Source organism: Bolinopsis microptera, chromosome 2, assembly GCF_026151205.1.
Source record: "Bolinopsis microptera isolate Bmic1 chromosome 2, MBARI_Bmic_1.0, whole genome shotgun sequence".
Classification (NCBI taxonomy): domain Eukaryota; kingdom Metazoa; phylum Ctenophora; class Tentaculata; order Lobata; family Bolinopsidae; genus Bolinopsis; species Bolinopsis microptera.
In genome coordinates this window covers 22,706,627-22,725,041 of record NC_087073.1, presented here as the reverse complement: position 1 = coordinate 22,725,041, position 18,415 = coordinate 22,706,627, and the positions used below count along the sequence as shown (strand labels likewise).

General features: G+C 44.2%; 1 protein-coding gene across 1 annotated transcript; it reads left to right on the top strand.

Moving 5' to 3' along the window:
• Window positions 1-10,703: 10,703 nt before the first annotated feature.
• On the top strand, window positions 10,704-15,453 carry LOC134811497 (potassium voltage-gated channel subfamily A member 1-like). The gene is made up of 3 exons (XM_063818342.1): window positions 10,704-10,816; window positions 11,351-12,721; window positions 13,367-15,453. The coding sequence occupies exons 2-3, from the start codon at window positions 11,353-11,355 to the stop codon at window positions 13,636-13,638; spliced, it is 1,641 nt and encodes a 546-aa protein (XP_063674412.1). The 5' UTR covers window positions 10,704-10,816; window positions 11,351-11,352; the 3' UTR covers window positions 13,639-15,453.
• Window positions 15,454-18,415: the final 2,962 nt, after the last annotated feature.

Here is an 18,415-nt window from a genome sequence, read left to right as displayed (position 1 = left end):
GAAAGGTTCTCCTCATCTGTCTAGTAGAAGTATAAAGGTTCTCCTCATTTGTCTAGTAAAGGTAGAAAGGTTCTCCTCATCTGTCTAGTACAAGTATAAAGGTTCTCCTCATCTGTCTAGTAGAAGTAGAAAGGTTCTCCTCGTCTGTCCAGTAGAAGTAGAAAGGTTGTCCTCATCTGTCTAGTAGAAGTAGAAAGGTTCTCCTCATCTGTCTAGTAGAAGTAGAAAGGTTGTCCTCATCTGTCTAGTAGAAGTAGAAAGGTTCTCCTCGTCTGTCCAGTAGAAGTAGAAAGGTTCTCCTCATCTGTCTAGTAGAAGTAGAAATGTTCTCCTCATCTGTCTAGTAGAAGTAGAAAGGTTCTCCTCATCTGTCTAGTAGAAGTAGAAAGGTTCTCCTCATCTGTCTAGTAGAAGTAGAAAGGTTCTCCTCATCTGTCCAGTAGAAGTAGAAAGGTTCTCCTCATCTGTCCAGTAGAAGTAGAAAAGTTCTCCTCATCTGTCCAGTAGAAGTAGAAAGGTTGTCCTCATCTGTCTAGTAGAAGTAAAAAGGTTCTCCTCATCTGTCCAGTAGAAGTAGAAAGGTTGTCCTCATCTGTCTAGTAGAAGTAGAAAGGTTCTCCTCATCTGTCCAGTAGAAGTAGAAAGGTTGTCCTCATCTGTCTAGTAGAAGTAGAAAGGTTCTCCTCATCTGTCTAGTAGAAGTAGAAAGGTTGTCCTCATCTGTCTAGTAGAAGTAGAAAGGTTCTCCTCATCTGTCTAGTAGAAGTAGAAAGGTTCTCCTCATCTGTCTAGTAGAAGTAGAAAGGTTCTCCTCATCTGTCTAGTAGAAGTAGAAAGGTTCTCCTCATCTGTCTAGTAGAAGTAGAAAGGTTCTCCTCATCTGTCTAGTAGAAGTAGAAATGTTCTCCTCATCTGTCTAGTAGAAGTAGAAAGGTTCTCCTCATCTGTCTAGTAGAAGTAGAAAGGTTCTCCTCATCTGTCTAGTAGAAGTAGAAAGGTTCTCCTCATCTGTCTAGTAGAAGTAGAAAGGTTCTCCTCATCTGTCTAGTAGAAGTAGAAAGGTTCTCCTCGTCTGTCCAGTAGAAGTAGAAAGGTTCTCCTCATCTGTCCAGTAGAAGTAGAAAGGTTCTCCTCATCTGTCTAGTAGAAGTAGAAAGGTTCTCCTCATCTGTCCAGTAGAAGTAGAAAGGTTCTCCTCATCTGTCTAGTAGAAGTATAAAGGTTCTCCTCATTTGTCTAGTAAAGGTAGAAAGGTTCTCCTCATCTGTCTAGTACAAGTATAAAGGTTCTCCTCATCTGTCTAGTAGAAGTAGAAAGGTTCTCCTCGTCTGTCCAGTAGAAGTAGAAAGGTTGTCCTCATCTGTCTAGTAGAAGTAGAAAGGTTCTCCTCATCTGTCTAGTAGAAGTAGAAAGGTTGTCCTCATCTGTCTAGTAGAAGTAGAAAGGTTCTCCTCGTCTGTCCAGTAGAAGTAGAAAGGTTCTCCTCATCTGTCTAGTAGAAGTAGAAATGTTCTCCTCATCTGTCTAGTAGAAGTAGAAAGGTTCTCCTCATCTGTCTAGTAGAAGTAGAAAGGTTCTCCTCATCTGTCTAGTAGAAGTAGAAAGGTTCTCCTCATCTGTCCAGTAGAAGTAGAAAGGTTCTCCTCATCTGTCCAGTAGAAGTAGAAAAGTTCTCCTCATCTGTCCAGTAGAAGTAGAAAGGTTGTCCTCATCTGTCTAGTAGAAGTAAAAAGGTTCTCCTCATCTGTCCAGTAGAAGTAGAAAGGTTGTCCTCATCTGTCTAGTAGAAGTAGAAAGGTTCTCCTCATCTGTCCAGTAGAAGTAGAAAGGTTGTCCTCATCTGTCTAGTAGAAGTAGAAAGGTTCTCCTCATCTGTCTAGTAGAAGTAGAAAGGTTGTCCTCATCTGTCTAGTAGAAGTAGAAAGGTTCTCCTCATCTGTCCAGTAGAAGTAGGTAGGTTGTCCTCATCTGTCCAGTAGAAGTAGAAAGGTTGTCCTCATCTGTCTAGTAGAAGTAGAAAGGTTCTCCTCATCTGTCTAGTAGAAGTAGAAAGGTTCTCCTCATCTGTCTAGTAGAAGTAGAAAGGTTCTCCTCATCTGTCCAGTAGAAGTAGAAAGGTTCTCCTCATCTGTCCAGTAGAAGTAGAAAGGTTCTCCTCATCTGTCCAGTAGAAGTAGAAAGGTTCTCCTCATCTGTCTAGTAGAAGTAGAAAGGTTCTCCTCATCTTTCTAGTAAAAGTAGAAAGGTTCTCCTCATCTGTCTAGTAGAAGTAGAAAGGTTCTCCTCATCTGTCTAGTAGAAGTAGAAAGGTTCTCCTCATCTGTCTAGTAGAAGTAGAAAGGTTCTCCTCATCTGTCTAGTAGAAGTAGAAAGGTTCTCCTCAGCTGTCTAGTAGAAGTAGAAAGGTTCTCCTCATCTGTCTAGTAGAAGTAGAAAGGTTCTCCTCATCTGTCTAGTAGAAGTAGAAAGGTTCTCCTCATCTGTCTAGTAGAAGTAGAAAGGTTCTCCTCATCTGTCTAGTAGAAGTAGAAAGGTTTGTGTTACTTACAAATACTCCAGTAGCAGGGTAGTAGTTGAGTAGGTTTGTATCACCCTGCTACAAGAGCATGCCAACTTGCAAATGTCCCTGTTACGACTGGAGACAATTATTATTCATGGCCGACTTCTTATATTTACAGTGAGAGCTTGCTTGCTACTCTGGAGTACTACTAGTAATACGAGTACAAATTAATCAGCTTTCTAAGCAGGATAATGCTGAACATTGTTTTACTGGAATTAGTTTCTTTACTCCTTACTACTGGAGCAGGGAGTACTTGTTTGTGTTTGCTATATTATATTGTCTTTATTAATATCTACTTATTTAGTTTCGTAATTGGTTAGTTAGTAATTAGTTAGTTATGTTGGTTGTGTTAGTTATAAAGCAATGAAAGGCATTAGTTTGGTCAAATCAAACAGAACATATGCTATCAGACTTTCAACTGACTAAGGTAGGGTTAAAACAGTTTCGACGCTAGCAACGATCCCCTTTTACATAGTTCCACTAAAAATGGTTGTGTTAGTTATGTTTCTACTTGTTTCTGCAGATGTATAATACACTACTACTACTTGGGAATACGACTAGGGCAACAACAAATTGCTCGTCAAACTTGCTCGATTGATTATTATTATTCATTGAATTAATATTGTTATTAGTTTCCTTATCGCACCTCCTGGGACGTTATATCCCAAACTGCTCCCACTAATTACTCCCACTAATGTCCCGGACTGCTCCCACTAATCACTCCCACTAATGTCCCGGACCGCTCCCACTAATCACTCCCACTAATGTCCCGGACCACTCCCACTAATCACTCCCACTAATGTCCCGGACCGCTCCCACTAATCACTCCCACTAATGTCCCGGACCACTCCCACTAATCACTCCCACTAATGTCCCGGACCGCTCCCACTAATCACTCCCACTAATGTCCCGGACCGCTCCCACTAATAACTCCCACTAATGTCCCGGACCGCTCCCACTAATCACTCCCACTAATGTCCCGGACCACTCCCACTAATCACTCCCACTAATGTCCCGGACCACTCCCACTAATCACTCCCACTAATGTCCCGGACCGCTCCCACTAATCACTCCCACTAATGTCCCGGACCACTCCCACTAATCACTCCCACTAATGTCCCGGACCGCTCCCACTAATCACTCCCACTAATGTCCCGGACCGCTCCCACTAATAACTCCCACTAATGTCCCGGACCGCTCCCACTAATCACTCCCACTAATGTCCCGGACCACTCCCACTAATCACTCCCACTAATGTCCCGGACCACTCCCACTAATCACTCCCACTAATGTCCCGGACCGCTCCCACTAATCACTCCCACTAATGTCCCGGACTGCTCCCACTAATCACTCCCACTAATGTCCCGGACCGCTCCCACTAATAACTCCCACTAATGTCCCGGACCGCTCCCACTAATCACTCCCACTAATGTCCCGGACCGCTCCCACTAATCACTCCCACTAATGTCCCGGACCACTCCCACTAATCACTCCCACTAATGTCCCGGACCGCTCCCACTAATCACTCCCACTAATGTCCCGGACTGCTCCCACTAATCACTCCCACTAATGTCCCGGACCACTCCCACTAATCACTCCCACTAATGTCCCGGACCGCTCCCACTAATCACTCCCACTAATGTCCCGGACCGCTCCCACTAATCACTCCCACTAATGTCCCGGACCGCTCCCACTAATCACTCCCACTAATGTCCCGGACCGCTCCCACTAATCACTCCCACTAATGTCCCGGACCGCTCCCACTAATCACTCCCACTAATGTCCCGGACCGCTCCCACTAATCACTCCCACTAATGTCCCGGACCGCTCCCACTAATCACTCCCACTAATGTCCCGGACCGCTCCCACTAATCACTCCCACTAATGTCCCGGACCGCTCCCACTAATCACTCCCACTAATGTCCCGGACCGCTCCCACTAATCACTCCCACTAATGTCCCGGACCGCTCCCACTAATCACTCCCACTAATGTCCCGGACTGCTCCCACTAATCACTCCCACTAATGTCCCGGACCACTCCCACTAATCACTCCCACTAATGTCCCGGACCGCTCCCACTAATCACTCCCACTAATGTCCCGGACCGCTCCCACTAATCACTCCCACTAATGTCCCGGACCGCTCCCACTAATCACTCCCACTAATGTCCCGGACCGCTCCCACTAATCACTCCCACTAATGTCCCGGACCGCTCCCACTAATCACTCCCACTAATGTCCCGGACCGCTCCCACTAATCACTCCCACTAATGTCCCGGACCGCTCCCACTAATCACTCCCACTAATGTCCCGGACCGCTCCCACTAATCACTCCCACTAATGTCCCGGACCGCTCCCACTAATCACTCCCACTAATGTCCCGGACCGCTCCCACTAATCACTCCCACTAATGTCCCGGACCGCTCCCACTAATCACTCCCACTAATGTCCCGGACCGCTCCCACTAATCACTCCCACTAATGTCCCGGACCGCTCCCACTAATCACTCCCACTAATGTCCCGGACTGCTCCCACTAATCACTCCCACTAATGTCCCGGACCGCTCCCACTAATCACTCCCACTAATGTCCCGGACCGCTCCCACTAATCACTCCCACTAATGTCCCGGACTGCTCCCACTAATCACTCCCACTAATGTCCCGGACCGCTCCCACTAATCACTCCCACTAATGTCCCGGACTGCTCCCACTAATCACTCCCACTAATGTCCCGGACCGCTCCCACTAATCACTCCCACTAATGTCCCGGACCGCTCCCACTAATCACTCCCACTAATGTCCCGGACTGCTCCCACTAATCACTCCCACTAATGTCCCGGACCGCTCCCACTAATCACTCCCACTAATGTCCCGGACCGCTCCCACTAATCACTCCCACTAATGTCTCGGACTGCTCCCACTAATCACTCCCACTAATGTCCCGGACCGCTCCCACTAATCACTCCCACTAATGTCCCGGACCGCTCCCACTAATCACTCCCACTAATGTCCCGGACCGCTCCCACTAATCACTCCCACTAATGTCCCGGACTGCTCCCACTAATCACTCCCACTAATGTCCCGGACCGCTCCCACTAATCACTCCCACTAATGTCCCGGACCGCTCCCACTAATCACTCCCACTAATGTCCCGGACCGCTCCCACTAATCACTCCCACTAATGTCCCGGACCGCTCCCACTAATCACTCCCACTAATGTCCCGGACTGCTCCCACTAATCACTCCCACTAATGTCCCGGACCGCTCCCACTAATCACTCCCACTAATGTCCCGGACCGCTCCCACTAATCACTCCCACTAATGTCCCGGACCGCTCCCACTAATCACTCTCACTAATGTCCCGGACCGCTCCCACTAATCACTCTCACTAATGTCCCGGACCGCTCCCACTAATCACTCTCACTAATGTCCCGGACCGCTCCCACTAATCACTCTCACTAATCACTCTCACTTTTATTTCCAGTTACGTTGAATTAGAATATTGCTGAACTGAAAATTGGGGGTCTAACTTACTGAATAGCTAACCTCATCACACGATGTGAATCTAACTATTCAACAGATAGAAACCATAGATGAACATGTTTTTGTCCATATGAGATAAAACTATGTCTCCATTAATGGGGTTTGTTGGAGGCTGTCACCCGACATGACACAGTGGGAGAGGGGGCTTAGTAACTCCACTCAGTGCCCCTCACTTCTCCCCCTTACTTCTCATATTGTACTGCTTCCTTGTCAATTTTTTTTGGAAGATATAAATTAATACACAACCTTTATTCATTTACCTTCAAACTTCGGTGTCTGCAGTTTTCTTTTCACAAATAAATTGAAATGCGATTACTTCTCAGTACTTTTTATAACCTAATGAAGGTTCTAATAGTTTAGCAATGCTAGCAGTTCATTAGCTCAGCAGTTCACAAGCTCAGCAGTCCACTAGCTTAGCAGTTCCCTAGCTCAGCAGTTCCCTAGCTCAGCAGTTCACTAGCTCAGCAGTTCCCTAGCTCAGCAGTTCACTAGCTCAGCAGTTCACTAGCTCAGCAGTTCCCTAGCTTAGCAGTTCACTAGCTCAGCAGTTCCCTAGCTCAGCAGTTCACTAGCTCAGCAGTTCATTAGCTCAGCAGTTCACTAGCTCAGTAGTTCACTAGCTTAGCAGTTCACTAGCTCAGCAGTTCCCTAGCTCAGCAGTTCCCTAGCTCAGCAGTTCACTAGCTCAGCAGTTCACTAGCTCAGCAGTTCACTAGCTCAGCAGTTCACTAGCTCAGCAGTTCCCTAGCTCAGCAGTTCACTAGCTCAGCAGTTCACTAGCTCAGCAGTTCCCTAGCTCAGCAGTTCACTAGCTCAGCAGTTCACTAGCTCAGCAGTTCCCTAGCTCAGCAGTTCACTAGCTCAGCAGTTCACTAGCTCAGCAGTTCACTAGCTCAGCAGTTCACTAGCTCAGCAGTTCCCTAGCTCAGCAGTTCCCTAGCTCAGCAGTTCACTAGCTCAGCAGTTCACTAGCTCAGCAGTTCACTAGCTCAGCAGTTCCCTAGCTCAGCAGTTCCCTAGCTCAGCAGTTCACTAGCTCAGCAGTTCATTAGCTCAGCAGTTCCCTAGCTCAGCAGTTCACTAGCTCAGCAGTTCCCTAGCTCAGTAGTTCACTAGCTCAGTAGTTCACTAGCTCAGCAGTTCACTAGCTCAGCAGTTCACAAGCTCAGTAGTTCACAAGCTCAGTAGTTCACTAGCTCAGCAGTTCACTAGCTCAGCAGTTCACAAGCTCAGTAGTTCACAAGCTCAGTAGTTCACTAGCTCAGCAGTTCACTAGCTCAGCAGTTCACTAGCTCAGCAGTTTACTAGCTCAGCAGTTCCCTAGCTCAGCAGTTCCCTAGCTCAGCAGTTCCCTAGCTCAGCAGTTCCCTAGCTCAGCAGTTCCCTAGCTCAGCAGTTCCCTAGCTCAGCAGTTCGCTAGCTCAGCAGTTCCCTAGCTCAGCAGTTCATTAGCTCAGCAGTTCACTAGCTCAGCAGTTCCCTAGCTCAGCAGTTCACTAGCTCAGCAGTTCCCTAGCTCAGCAGTTCCCTAGCTCAGCAGTTCGCTAGCTCAGCAGTTCCCTAGCTCAGCAGTTCACTAGCTCAGCAGTTCACTAGCTCAGCAGTTCCCTAGCTCAGCAGTTCACTAGCTCAGCAGTTCACTAGCTCAGCAGTTCACTAGCTCAGCAGTTCACTAGCTCAGCAGTTCACTAGCTCAGCAGTTCACTAGCTCAGCAGTTTACTAGCTCAGCAGTTCCCTAGCTCAGCAGTTCCCTAGCTCAGCAGTTCACTAGCTCAGCAGTTCACTAGCTCAGCAGTTCACTAGCTCAGCAGTTCCCTAGCTCAGCAGTTCACTAGCTCAGCAGTTCCTTAGCTCAGCAGTTCACTAGCTCAGCAGTTCCCTAGCTCAGCAGTTCACTAGCTCAGCAGTTCACTAGCTCAGCAGTTCACTAGCTCAGCAGTTCACTTGCTCAGCAGTTCCCTAGCTCAGCAGTTCACTAGCTCAGCAGTTCCCTAGCTCAGCAGTTCCCTAGCTCAGCAGTTCACTAGCTCAGCAGTTCCCTAGCTCAGCAGTTCACTAGCTCAGCAGTTCACTAGCTCAGCAGTTCACTAGCTCAGCAGTTCACTAGCTCAGCAGTTCACTAGCTCAGCAGTTCACTAGCTCAGCAGTTCCCTAGCTCAGCAGTTCACTAGCTGATAATGAGCAATCTCCGACCTATATAATCGTTATACCCTGCATGGTCTATAACAATTATATAGGTCGGAGATTTTGTTTGAAGTAATGCTTATTGTTGTAATGGCCCATGAAAGATTTAGTAAGTGATCAGGTAGTTACTATGATTGAGGCAGTGATCAGGTAGTCTTATTATGATTTAGTATTTATATATTACTCATTCTATTCTTGAACATTAAGATCAAATGCAAGTTTATTCAATTATAAAAGCTACATAGTAATCCAGCTACTTCTCACCCAAATAAGGAATCAGCTGATCTTGGCTTCTCCGTGCTTGTTTTCTATAATAATGGTGAAATGTAACACATACTTGCTCTTTACGTCACTTTAGAGAGGGGGTCTGTTGGGCTGCACGACAAAGGGGGGGCCTCCCGTTTGTTGATTTAACAGTGACCGTGTGGAGCCATCCCTCCGAAACACTCACTCAACAACGCTATGGTTCAGGATAGCTCACTTGACATCACGTTCTGTTCTATGCTGTTGGTCAAACTGTTTCTTTTTGGAATTCCTTGTAGTGCGGCCTTCCTTTTGGACTTTTCTCAAGAGATTTTCTGATTTGACTGGCCATGATTTCCATTTTGTTTTGTCCTGTTGGCGGTTGTTTGTTTGGGGACCGGTTTTTTTATACCCGGCCAATGTTTACAAAATAATATAATACATAACAATATACTTTTATTCAATATGCGTGAATATGAAAATTGAAAATGTTGATTACGTCTATTCATTAAAAACAAAAACAGAAACTTTAAAAATTAAAACTTGTATATCATGATTTATTAACATATAGTGACAAATAATTTGATTTGATACGACAGATGATCACACGCACTGTTTTATAAGCTACTTGAGGTTAAAACAAAAAAGAATAACTGAGCCCATGTCTTATCAGCACCTGCTAGCGCTATCTATATGATGCGGTAAAAGTTTAGTTTGTCTGAGAAATGTAATTTCAGGTTCTTTAGGGTCTGCCCACACTACGCCTTACATCGTTAACTGGCAGTTTAATGTGGTGCAAGTTCTTAAAATTAATTTCATGTTTGAAGCGTCTGATGTCAGAGTATACAATATACATGTATTACAAACTCCACTCTGATGTCAGAGTATACATGTATTACAAACTCCACGTCTGATGTCAGAGTATACATGTATTACAAACTCCACGTCTGATGTCAGAGTATACATGTATTACAAACTCCACGTCTGATGTCAGAGTATACATGTATTACAAACTCCACTTTTGATGTCAGAGTATACATGTATTACAAACTCCACGTCTGATGTCAGAGTATACATGTATTACAAACTCCACGTCTGATGTCAGAGTATACATGTATTACAAACTCCACGTCTGATGTCAGAGTATACATGTATTACAAACTCCACGTCTGATGTCAGAGTATACATGTATTACAAACTCCACGTCTGATGTCAGAGTATACATGTATTACAAACTCCACGTCTGATGTCAGAGTATACATGTATTACAAACTCCACGTCTGATGTCAGAGTATACATGTATTACAAACTCCACGTCTGATGTCAGAGTATACATGTATTACAAACTCCACGTCTGATGTCAGAGTATACATGTATTACAAACTCCACGTCTGATGTCAGAGTATACATGTATTACAAACTCCACGTCTGATGTCAGAGTATACATGTATTACAAACTCCACGTCTGATGTCAGAGTATACATGTATTACAAACTCCACGTCTGATGTCAGAGTATACATGTATTACAAACTCCACGTCTGATGTCAGAGTATACATGTATTACAAACTCCACGTCTGATGTCAGAGTATACATGTATTACAAACTCCACGTCTGATGTCAGAGTATACATGTATTACAAACTCCACGTCTGATGTCAGAGTATACATGTATTACAAACTCCACTTTTGATGTCAGAGTATACATGTATTACAAACTCCACGTCTGATGTCAGAGTATACATGTATTACAAACTCCACGTCTGATGTCAGAGTATACATGTATTACAAACTCCACGTCTGATGTCAGAGTATACATGTATTACAAACTCCACGTCTGATGTCAGAGTATACATGTATTACAAACTCCACGTCTGATGTCAGAGTATACATGTATTACAAACTCCACTTTTGACCTATTTGACGGCCACGTATTATTTTCATAATCATACCGGCTTTTTTCCCAGGGAGTGCGATAACAAAACTAATTGCACTGCTTTTTTAGAGCCCTCTCAACAGCTGCTCTACTATTATGAGGTACTGATTTAAATATTGATTTAAATCAGTAACCTGGGGTAGTTTATGTTCAACAGTGCAATGATCGGATTAATTTTCAAATATACTTATAATAAAATAGAAAATTTTCTCAAACAGTTCCATTTTTATTACACTTTATAGTTTAGAGCCTAATTTGGCATGATATCAGATCATGTGATATTACATGGCACAGTATGATGCAAGGGCAGATTTATCACGGTGTTGGGGACTTGTCTCCTTATCAGTAACACGGTGAGTACACTCCAGAAATCAAAATATCAGTTGCTCAGTGCTCTCAAAACAGTGCAATTACACTGTTTTAGTCGGTGCGATTATAAACTAATTGCACTGATTATAACATCAGAAACGTGGAGTTATATGCAAATCTAACTGTTCGTATAATGCGATTACACCAGTTATTACACTCGGCTGCGCCTCGTGAAATAACTGCAATAATCGAACTCGGCTTCGCCTCGTGCAATTATTGTATCAATTTGCACTCGGCTGCTCCTCGTGCAAATTGATACAATAATTAATAGTGTAATCGCATTATACGCAGTTAGATTAGCGTATATAATTATATGCAGTTAAATTAGCGTATATAATTATACGCAGTTAAATTAGCGTATATAATTATACGCAATTAAATTAGCGTATATAATTATACGCAGTTAAATTAGCGTATATAATTATACGCAGTTAAATTAGCGTATATAATTATACGCAGTTAAATTAGCGTATATAATTCTCTTATTTTAACATGTAATGTATATATATAATGTGCAGGAATGGACGAGATCTGCGAGGACCCAGTATTCTGCTACCTAAACATATCGGGACACATCTTCAAAACCCGGCACAGCACCCTGAATCAGTTCCCTGGTACACTGCTGGGCTCTAATGAGAAGGAAACTTACTACAACAAGGAGCGTAATATGTACTGCTTCTACAGAGACAGACAGTCTTTCGATTCAATTCTCTACTACTTTCAATCAGGGGGAGTGCTCAGGAAACCCCCTAATGTCAGCGAAGAGATTTTCAACAGAGAAGTGGTCTTCTTCAAGATCAGAAACCACAGAACCAAGAACGGGGTGATGCAGTCCACCAACCCCAAAGTGAAGGGGCTAAAACGAATACTCAGTCAGAAGCCCACAGAGTACATGCACTATCAGAAACTGTTGCGGATACAGATAATAGACCTGGCCGTGACAATACTGTTCGTGATGGCGGTAGTGTGCGAGCAGATCATACAGCCCAATGCTAGGGACCAAAACCCACAGGAGAGACTCCAACAGTTATCAGGCTCGTGGAAGAACCTAGACACTCCTTTAAAAATAATAATGTCAGTAGAGACGCTCTGCACTTTGTGGATCACCACCTTTCTCATCATGAGGTTTTATTGGTCAGAGGACAGGAAGAAGTTTGCAAAGTCGTTCATGGCAATAATGGACGCATTTGTGGTTCTGTCCTACTTCGTGACCCTGATACTGTTTGAGCTAGAAGCGTACCTTGAAGAGCAGTCAGGAGGGGAGTACGACCAGCACAGGATCTACAACATCTACCGGGTCATGGCCTGTCTCAGGATGATCAAACTATTCAGAATGGTACATGTGTTTAACTTGGCCAGGTATAACGCGCTATTTTTCTCTCTTGGCATGGCCGTCAAGAACAGCTTCTCGGATCTCCTCGTCATCTTCATATTCATCTTCTTCTGCGTAGTGACTTATGCCACCATCATGTTCTGGGTGGAGTTTGATTTCCGCTTAGACCACCATGGTGTTCCAAACTCTTCATCAGACAAGATAATTTACACTCAGCTCATAAACACCATCGCAGACTCCACCATCAGACACCTTGTCAATACCACAGGGACCTATTCTCTAGTGCTGGATAACTGCACCATATTCCCCAACATAAGGTTACTGGACCTCAGTCCAAACAGCACTTCAGTGAGGTTCATGAGGAACATTATGACCAACACTTCCAGCTCCTACAACATATTCCTACAGCTGGATGAGAACTGCTCTGTTGCTCTGAACATGACAGAGGATGCAGACATGTCCGCCAAGTTTGATAGTGTGTTTAGCTGTATGTGGTGGAGTCTTGTTACCATAACAACCGTGGGGTACGGTGACATGGTGCCCACCTCAACTGTAGGTAAGTTTGATAGTGTGTTTAGCTGTATGTGGTGGAGTCTTGTTACCATAACAACGGTGGGGTACGGTGACATGGTGCCCACCTCAACTGTAGGTAAGTTTGATAGTGTGTTTAGCTGTATGTGGTGGAGTCTTGTTACCATAACAACCGTGGGGTACGGTGACATGGTGCCCACCTCAACTGTAGGTAAGTTTGATAGTGTGTTTAGCTGTATGTGGTGGAGTCTTGTTACCATAACAACCGTGGGGTACGGTGACATGGTGCCCACCTCAACTGTAGGTAAGTTTGATAGTGTGTTTAGCTGTATGTGGTGGAGTCTTGTTACCATAACAACCGTGGGGTACGGTGACATGGTGCCCACCTCAACTGTAGGTAAGTTTGATAGTGTGTTTAGCTGTATGTGGTGGAGTCTTGTTACCATAACAACGGTGGGGTACGGTGACATGGTGCCCACCTCAACTGTAGGTTAGAACAATCTAAATTATTGAAAATATATTTATCACGCTGTGTCACGAAAAAGTGATCGAAAAGCAAGCTACTTCCCAGAGTTGAATTTTGCACCATCTAAATGTTCATTGTTTAGTTGTTATAAGAGTGTTATATATATAATTATATATTATAAAGCTAACAGCACCTCCCCGACAGGTAAGGTGATAGGAGCGTGCTGCGCTTGTAGCGGAGTCCCACTCATTGCCATCCCCCTGCCTATCATATCACAGAAGTTCGACGTGTACTACAGGCGGTACTGTAAGAGAATGGAGAGGAGGAACAACAAGGGGGAAACTGAGCGGCTCAGCTCAAAGTGGCAGATGTATCTTGACAGACCCTTCTTTGATACTGAAGCGTACATGAAGGACGTAGTGAATGATGCAGGACCAGCCTGGGCTGCCAAGTCTGCAAGGGCTGTTGATGTGTAATAGGCTACCAAGTCTGCCAGGGCTGTTGATTGTAATAGGCTACCAAGTCTGCCAGGACTGTTGATGTGTAATAGGCTACCAAGTCTGCCAAGGCTGTCGATTGTAATATGCTACTAAGTCTGCCAGGGTTGTTGATGTGTAAAAGGCTACCAAGTCTGCCAGGGTTGTTGATTGTAATAGGCTACCAAGTCTGCCAGGGTTGTTGATTGTAATAGGCTACCAAGTCTGCCAGGGTTGTTGATGTGTAATAGGCTACCAAGTCTGCCAGGGCTGTTGATTGTAATAGGCTACCAAGTCTGCCAGGGTTGTTGATTGTAATAGGCTACCAAGTCTGCCAGGACTGTTGATGTGTAATAAGCTACCAAGTCTGCCAGGGTTGTTGATGTGTAATAGGCTACCAAGTCTGCCAGGGTTGTTGATGTGTAATAGGCTACCAAGTCTGCCAGGGCTGTTGATTGTAATAGGCTACCAAATCTGCCAGGGTTGTTGATTGTAATAGGCTACCAAGTCTGCCAGGGTTGTTGATTGTAATAGGCTACCAAGTCTGCCAGGGTTGTTGATGTGTAATAGGCTACCAAGTCTTCAGCTTCCAAGGTTGTTGATTGTTATAGGCTACCAAGTCTGCCAGGACTGTTGATTGTAATAGGCTACCAAGTCTGCCAGGGTTGTTGATGTGTAATAGGCTACCAAGTCTGCCAGGGCTGTTGATTGTAATAGGCTACCAAGTCTGCCAGGGTTGTTGATTGTAATAGGCTACTAAGTCTGCCAGGGTTGTTGATTGTAATAGGCTACCAAGTCTGCCAGGGTTGTTGATGTGTAATAGGCTACCAAGTCTGCCAGGGTTGTTGATTGTAATAGGCTACCAAGTCTGCCAGGACTGTTGATGTGTAATAGGCTACCAAGTCTGCCAAGGCTGTCGATTGTAATATGCTACTAAGTCTGCCAGGGTTGTTGATGTGTAAAAGGCTACCAAGTCTGCCAGGGTTGTTGATTGTAATAGGCTACCAAGTCTGCCAGGGTTGTTGATTGTAATAGGCTACCAAGTCTGCCAGGGTTGTTGATGTGTAATAGGCTACCAAGTCTGCCAGGGCTGTTGATTGTAATAGGCTACCAAGTCTGCCAGGGTTGTTGATTGTAATAGGCTACCAAGTCTGCCAGGACTGTTGATGTGTAATAAGCTACCAAGTCTGCCAGGGTTGTTGATGTGTAATAGGCTACCAAGTCTGCCAGGGTTGTTGATGTGTAATAGGCTACCAAGTCTGCCAGGGCTGTTGATTGTAATAGGCTACCAAATCTGCCAGGGTTGTTGATTGTAATAGGCTACCAAGTCTGCCAGGGTTGTTGATTGTAATAGGCTACCAAGTCTGCCAGGGTTGTTGATGTGTAATAGGCTACCAAGTCTTCAGCTTCCAAGGTTGTTGATTGTTATAGGCTACCAAGTCTGCCAGGACTGTTGATTGTAATAGGCTACCAAGTCTGCCAGGGTTGTTGATGTGTAATAGGCTACCAAGTCTGCCAGGGCTGTTGATTGTAATAGGCTACCAAGTCTGCCAGGGTTGTTGATTGTAATAGGCTACTAAGTCTGCCAGGGTTGTTGATTGTAATAGGCTACCAAGTCTGCCAGGGTTGTTGATGTGTAATAGGCTACCAAGTCTGCCAGGGTTGTTGATTGTAATAGGCTACCAAGTCTGCCAGGGTTGTTGATGTGTAATAGGCTACCAAGTCTGCCAGGGTTGTTGATGTGTAATAGGCTACCAAGTCTGCCAGGGCTGTTGATTGTAATAGGCTACCAAATCTGCCAGGGTTGTTGATTGTAATAGGCTACCAAGTCTGCCAGGGTTGTTGATGTGTAATAGGCTACCAAGTCTGCCAGGGTTGTTGATGTGTAATAGGCTACCAAGTCTTCCAAGGTTGTTGATTGTTATAGGCTACCAAGTCTGCCAGGACTGTTGATTGTAATAGGCTACCAAGTCTGCCAGGGTTGTTGATGTGTAATAGGCTACCAAGTCTGCCAGGGTTGTTGATGTGTAATAGGCTACCAAGTCTGCCAGGGCTGTTGATTGTAATAGGCTACCAAATCTGCCAGGGTTGTTGATTGTAATAGGCTACCAAGTCTGCCAGGGTTGTTGATGTGTAATAGGCTACCAAGTCTTCAGCTTCCAAGGTTGTTGATTGTTATATGCTACCAAGTCTGCCAGGACTGTTGATTGTAATAGGCTACCAAGTCTGCCAGGGTTGTTGATGTGTAATAGGCTACCAAGTATGCCAGGGTTGTAATAGGCTACCAAGTCTGCCAGGACTGTTGATTGTAATAGGCTACCAAGTCTGCCAGGGCTGTTGATTGTAATAGGCTACCAAATCTGCCAGGGTTGTTGATTGTAATAGGCTACCAAGTCTGCCAGGGTTGTTGATGTGTAATAGGCTACCAAGTCTGCCAGGGCTGTTGATTGTAATAGGCTACCAAATCTGCCAGGGTTGTTGATTGTAATAGGCTACCAAGTCTGCCAGGGTTGTTGATGTGTAATAGGCTACCAAGTCTGCCAGGGTTGTTGATGTGTAATAGGCTACCAAGTCTTCCAAGGTTGTTGATTGTTATAGGCTACCAAGTCTGCCAGGACTGTTGATTGTAATAGGCTACCAAGTCTGCCAGGACTGTTGATTGTAATGGGCTACCAAGTCTGCCAGGGTTGTTGATGTGTAATAGGCTACCAAGTCTGCCAGGGTTGTTGATGTGTAATAGGCTACCAAGTCTGCCAGGGCTGTTGATTGTAATAGGCTACCAAATCTGCCAGGGTTGTTGATTGTAATAGGCTACCAAGTCTGCCAGGGTTGTTGATGTGTAATAGGCTACCAAATCTGCCAGGGTTGTTGATGTGTAATAGGCTACCAAGTCTTCCAAGGTTGTTGATTGTTATAGGCTACCAAGTCTGCCAGGACTGTTGATTGTAATAGGCTACCAAGTCTGCCAGGACTGTTGATTGTAATGGGCTACCAAGTCTGCCAGGGTTGTTGATGTGTAATAGGCTACCAAGTCTGCCAGGGTTGTTGATGTGTAATAGGCTACCAAGTCTGCCAGGGTTGTTGATGTGTAATAGGCTACCAAGTCTGCCAGGGTTGTAATAGGCTACCAAGTCTGCCAGGACTGTTGATTGTAATAGGCTACCAAGTCTGCCAGGACTGTTGATGTTTAATAGGCTACCAAGTCTTCCAGGGTTGTTGATTGTTATAGGCTACCAAGTCTGCCAGGACTGTTGATTGTAATAGGCTACCAAGTCTGCCAGGGTTGTTGATGTGTAATAGGCTACCAAGTCTGCCAGGGTTATAATAGGCTACCAAGTCTGCCAGGACTGTTGATTGTAATAGGCTACCAAGTCTGCCAGGACTGTTGATTGTAATAGGCTACCAAGTCTGCCAGGACTGTTGATTGTAATAGGCTACCAAGTCTGCCAGGGCTGTTGATTGTAATAGGCTTCCAAGTCTGCCAGGACTGTTGATTGTAATAGGCTACCAAGTCTGCCAGGGTTGTTGATGTGTAATAGGCTACCAAGTCTGCCAGGGCTGTTGATTGTATTTGTAATAGGCTACCAAGTCTGCCAGGACTGTTGATTGTAATAGGCTACCAAGTCTGCCAGGACTGTTGATTGTAATAGGCTACCAAGTCTGCCAGGACTGTTGATTGTAATAGGCTACCAAGTCTGCCAGGGTTGTTGATTGTAATAGGCTACCAAGTCTGCCAGGGTTGTTGATTGTAAAAGGCTACCAAGTCTGCCAGGGTTGTTGATTGTAATAGGCTACCAAGTCTGCCAGGGCTGTTGATTGTAATAGGCTGCCAAATCTGCCAGGACTGTTGATGTGTAGAAGCAATAATGTTTTTATTTTTCAGATCTGAACCTACATTTTTTATCTAATTTATAAATATTTTATCAAGGCATAATTATCGGTCTTCAATCGTACGTTTTGATTAAAGTGGAACATTAATGTTTATTAAGTCACAATTTCTCGACAATTAAGTTTTGAACACATTTAGTCGACACTTTGCACATAACTTTACACATAGCAAATAGCATGAACAATCAACATCATACGATTAAGGTAACAATTTTAGCTATAATATAATTATTGTAAATTTAAAATTAATACTTGAGCAACTCATTAGTAATTGTTAATCGATGTATTTTACAATTTTTTGCTTAATTCTCAGCATGACCAAAATCAAGTCTCTTTAAATTTAATGTCCAATAATTTTTTTCTTAATAAAATGATATTTAGATTTGGGATATCCATATTTGCACAACTCGTCAGATAAATAAATGTAACACATAACATATCTTTAGTACTTAGCAAATGTCTAAATCGCTCTCCAACAATTTACCAGACCGATTTAACCTAAATTTTAGCATCTACTGAGGATCAGTGCTAAAACCAAAAAATCCCAAATATGCGTGCTCCTTTATAATATACCTTTGTAACCCCGTGATGCCGTGTTAGGTTTAAGTTTTAATAGGGTGTTAAAAATAAATGAGCCCTGATAACAGATACTCGTACGAGCCCTGACCTGCTCACAGGAACTAGTACATTATTAAATTAACAGATTAACGGACATAAGATGGCTGACAACGAGGAAAAAAGCAATAAATTATTCCTATATTAAACATGTTATAGGAATATATATGTTAAAGGAAAACGTAAGAATAAATTGTATTTCTCCGACTATGAATAAGAGTAAGAGGTCGTTAAATGAAGATTAGCGTTTATCGTTGAGTGCTAAGTATCCCTC

Excerpts from the sequence above, each read along its gene's own strand:
- LOC134811497 (XM_063818342.1), top strand. The coding sequence starts at position 11,353 with ATGGACGAGATCTGCGAGGACCCAGTATTCTGCTACCTAAACATATCG. Across the intron at positions 12,722-13,366 it reads GGTGCCCACCTCAACTGTAG|GTAAGGTGATAGGAGCGTGC; the intron begins GTAAGTTTGATA and ends CCTCCCCGACAG.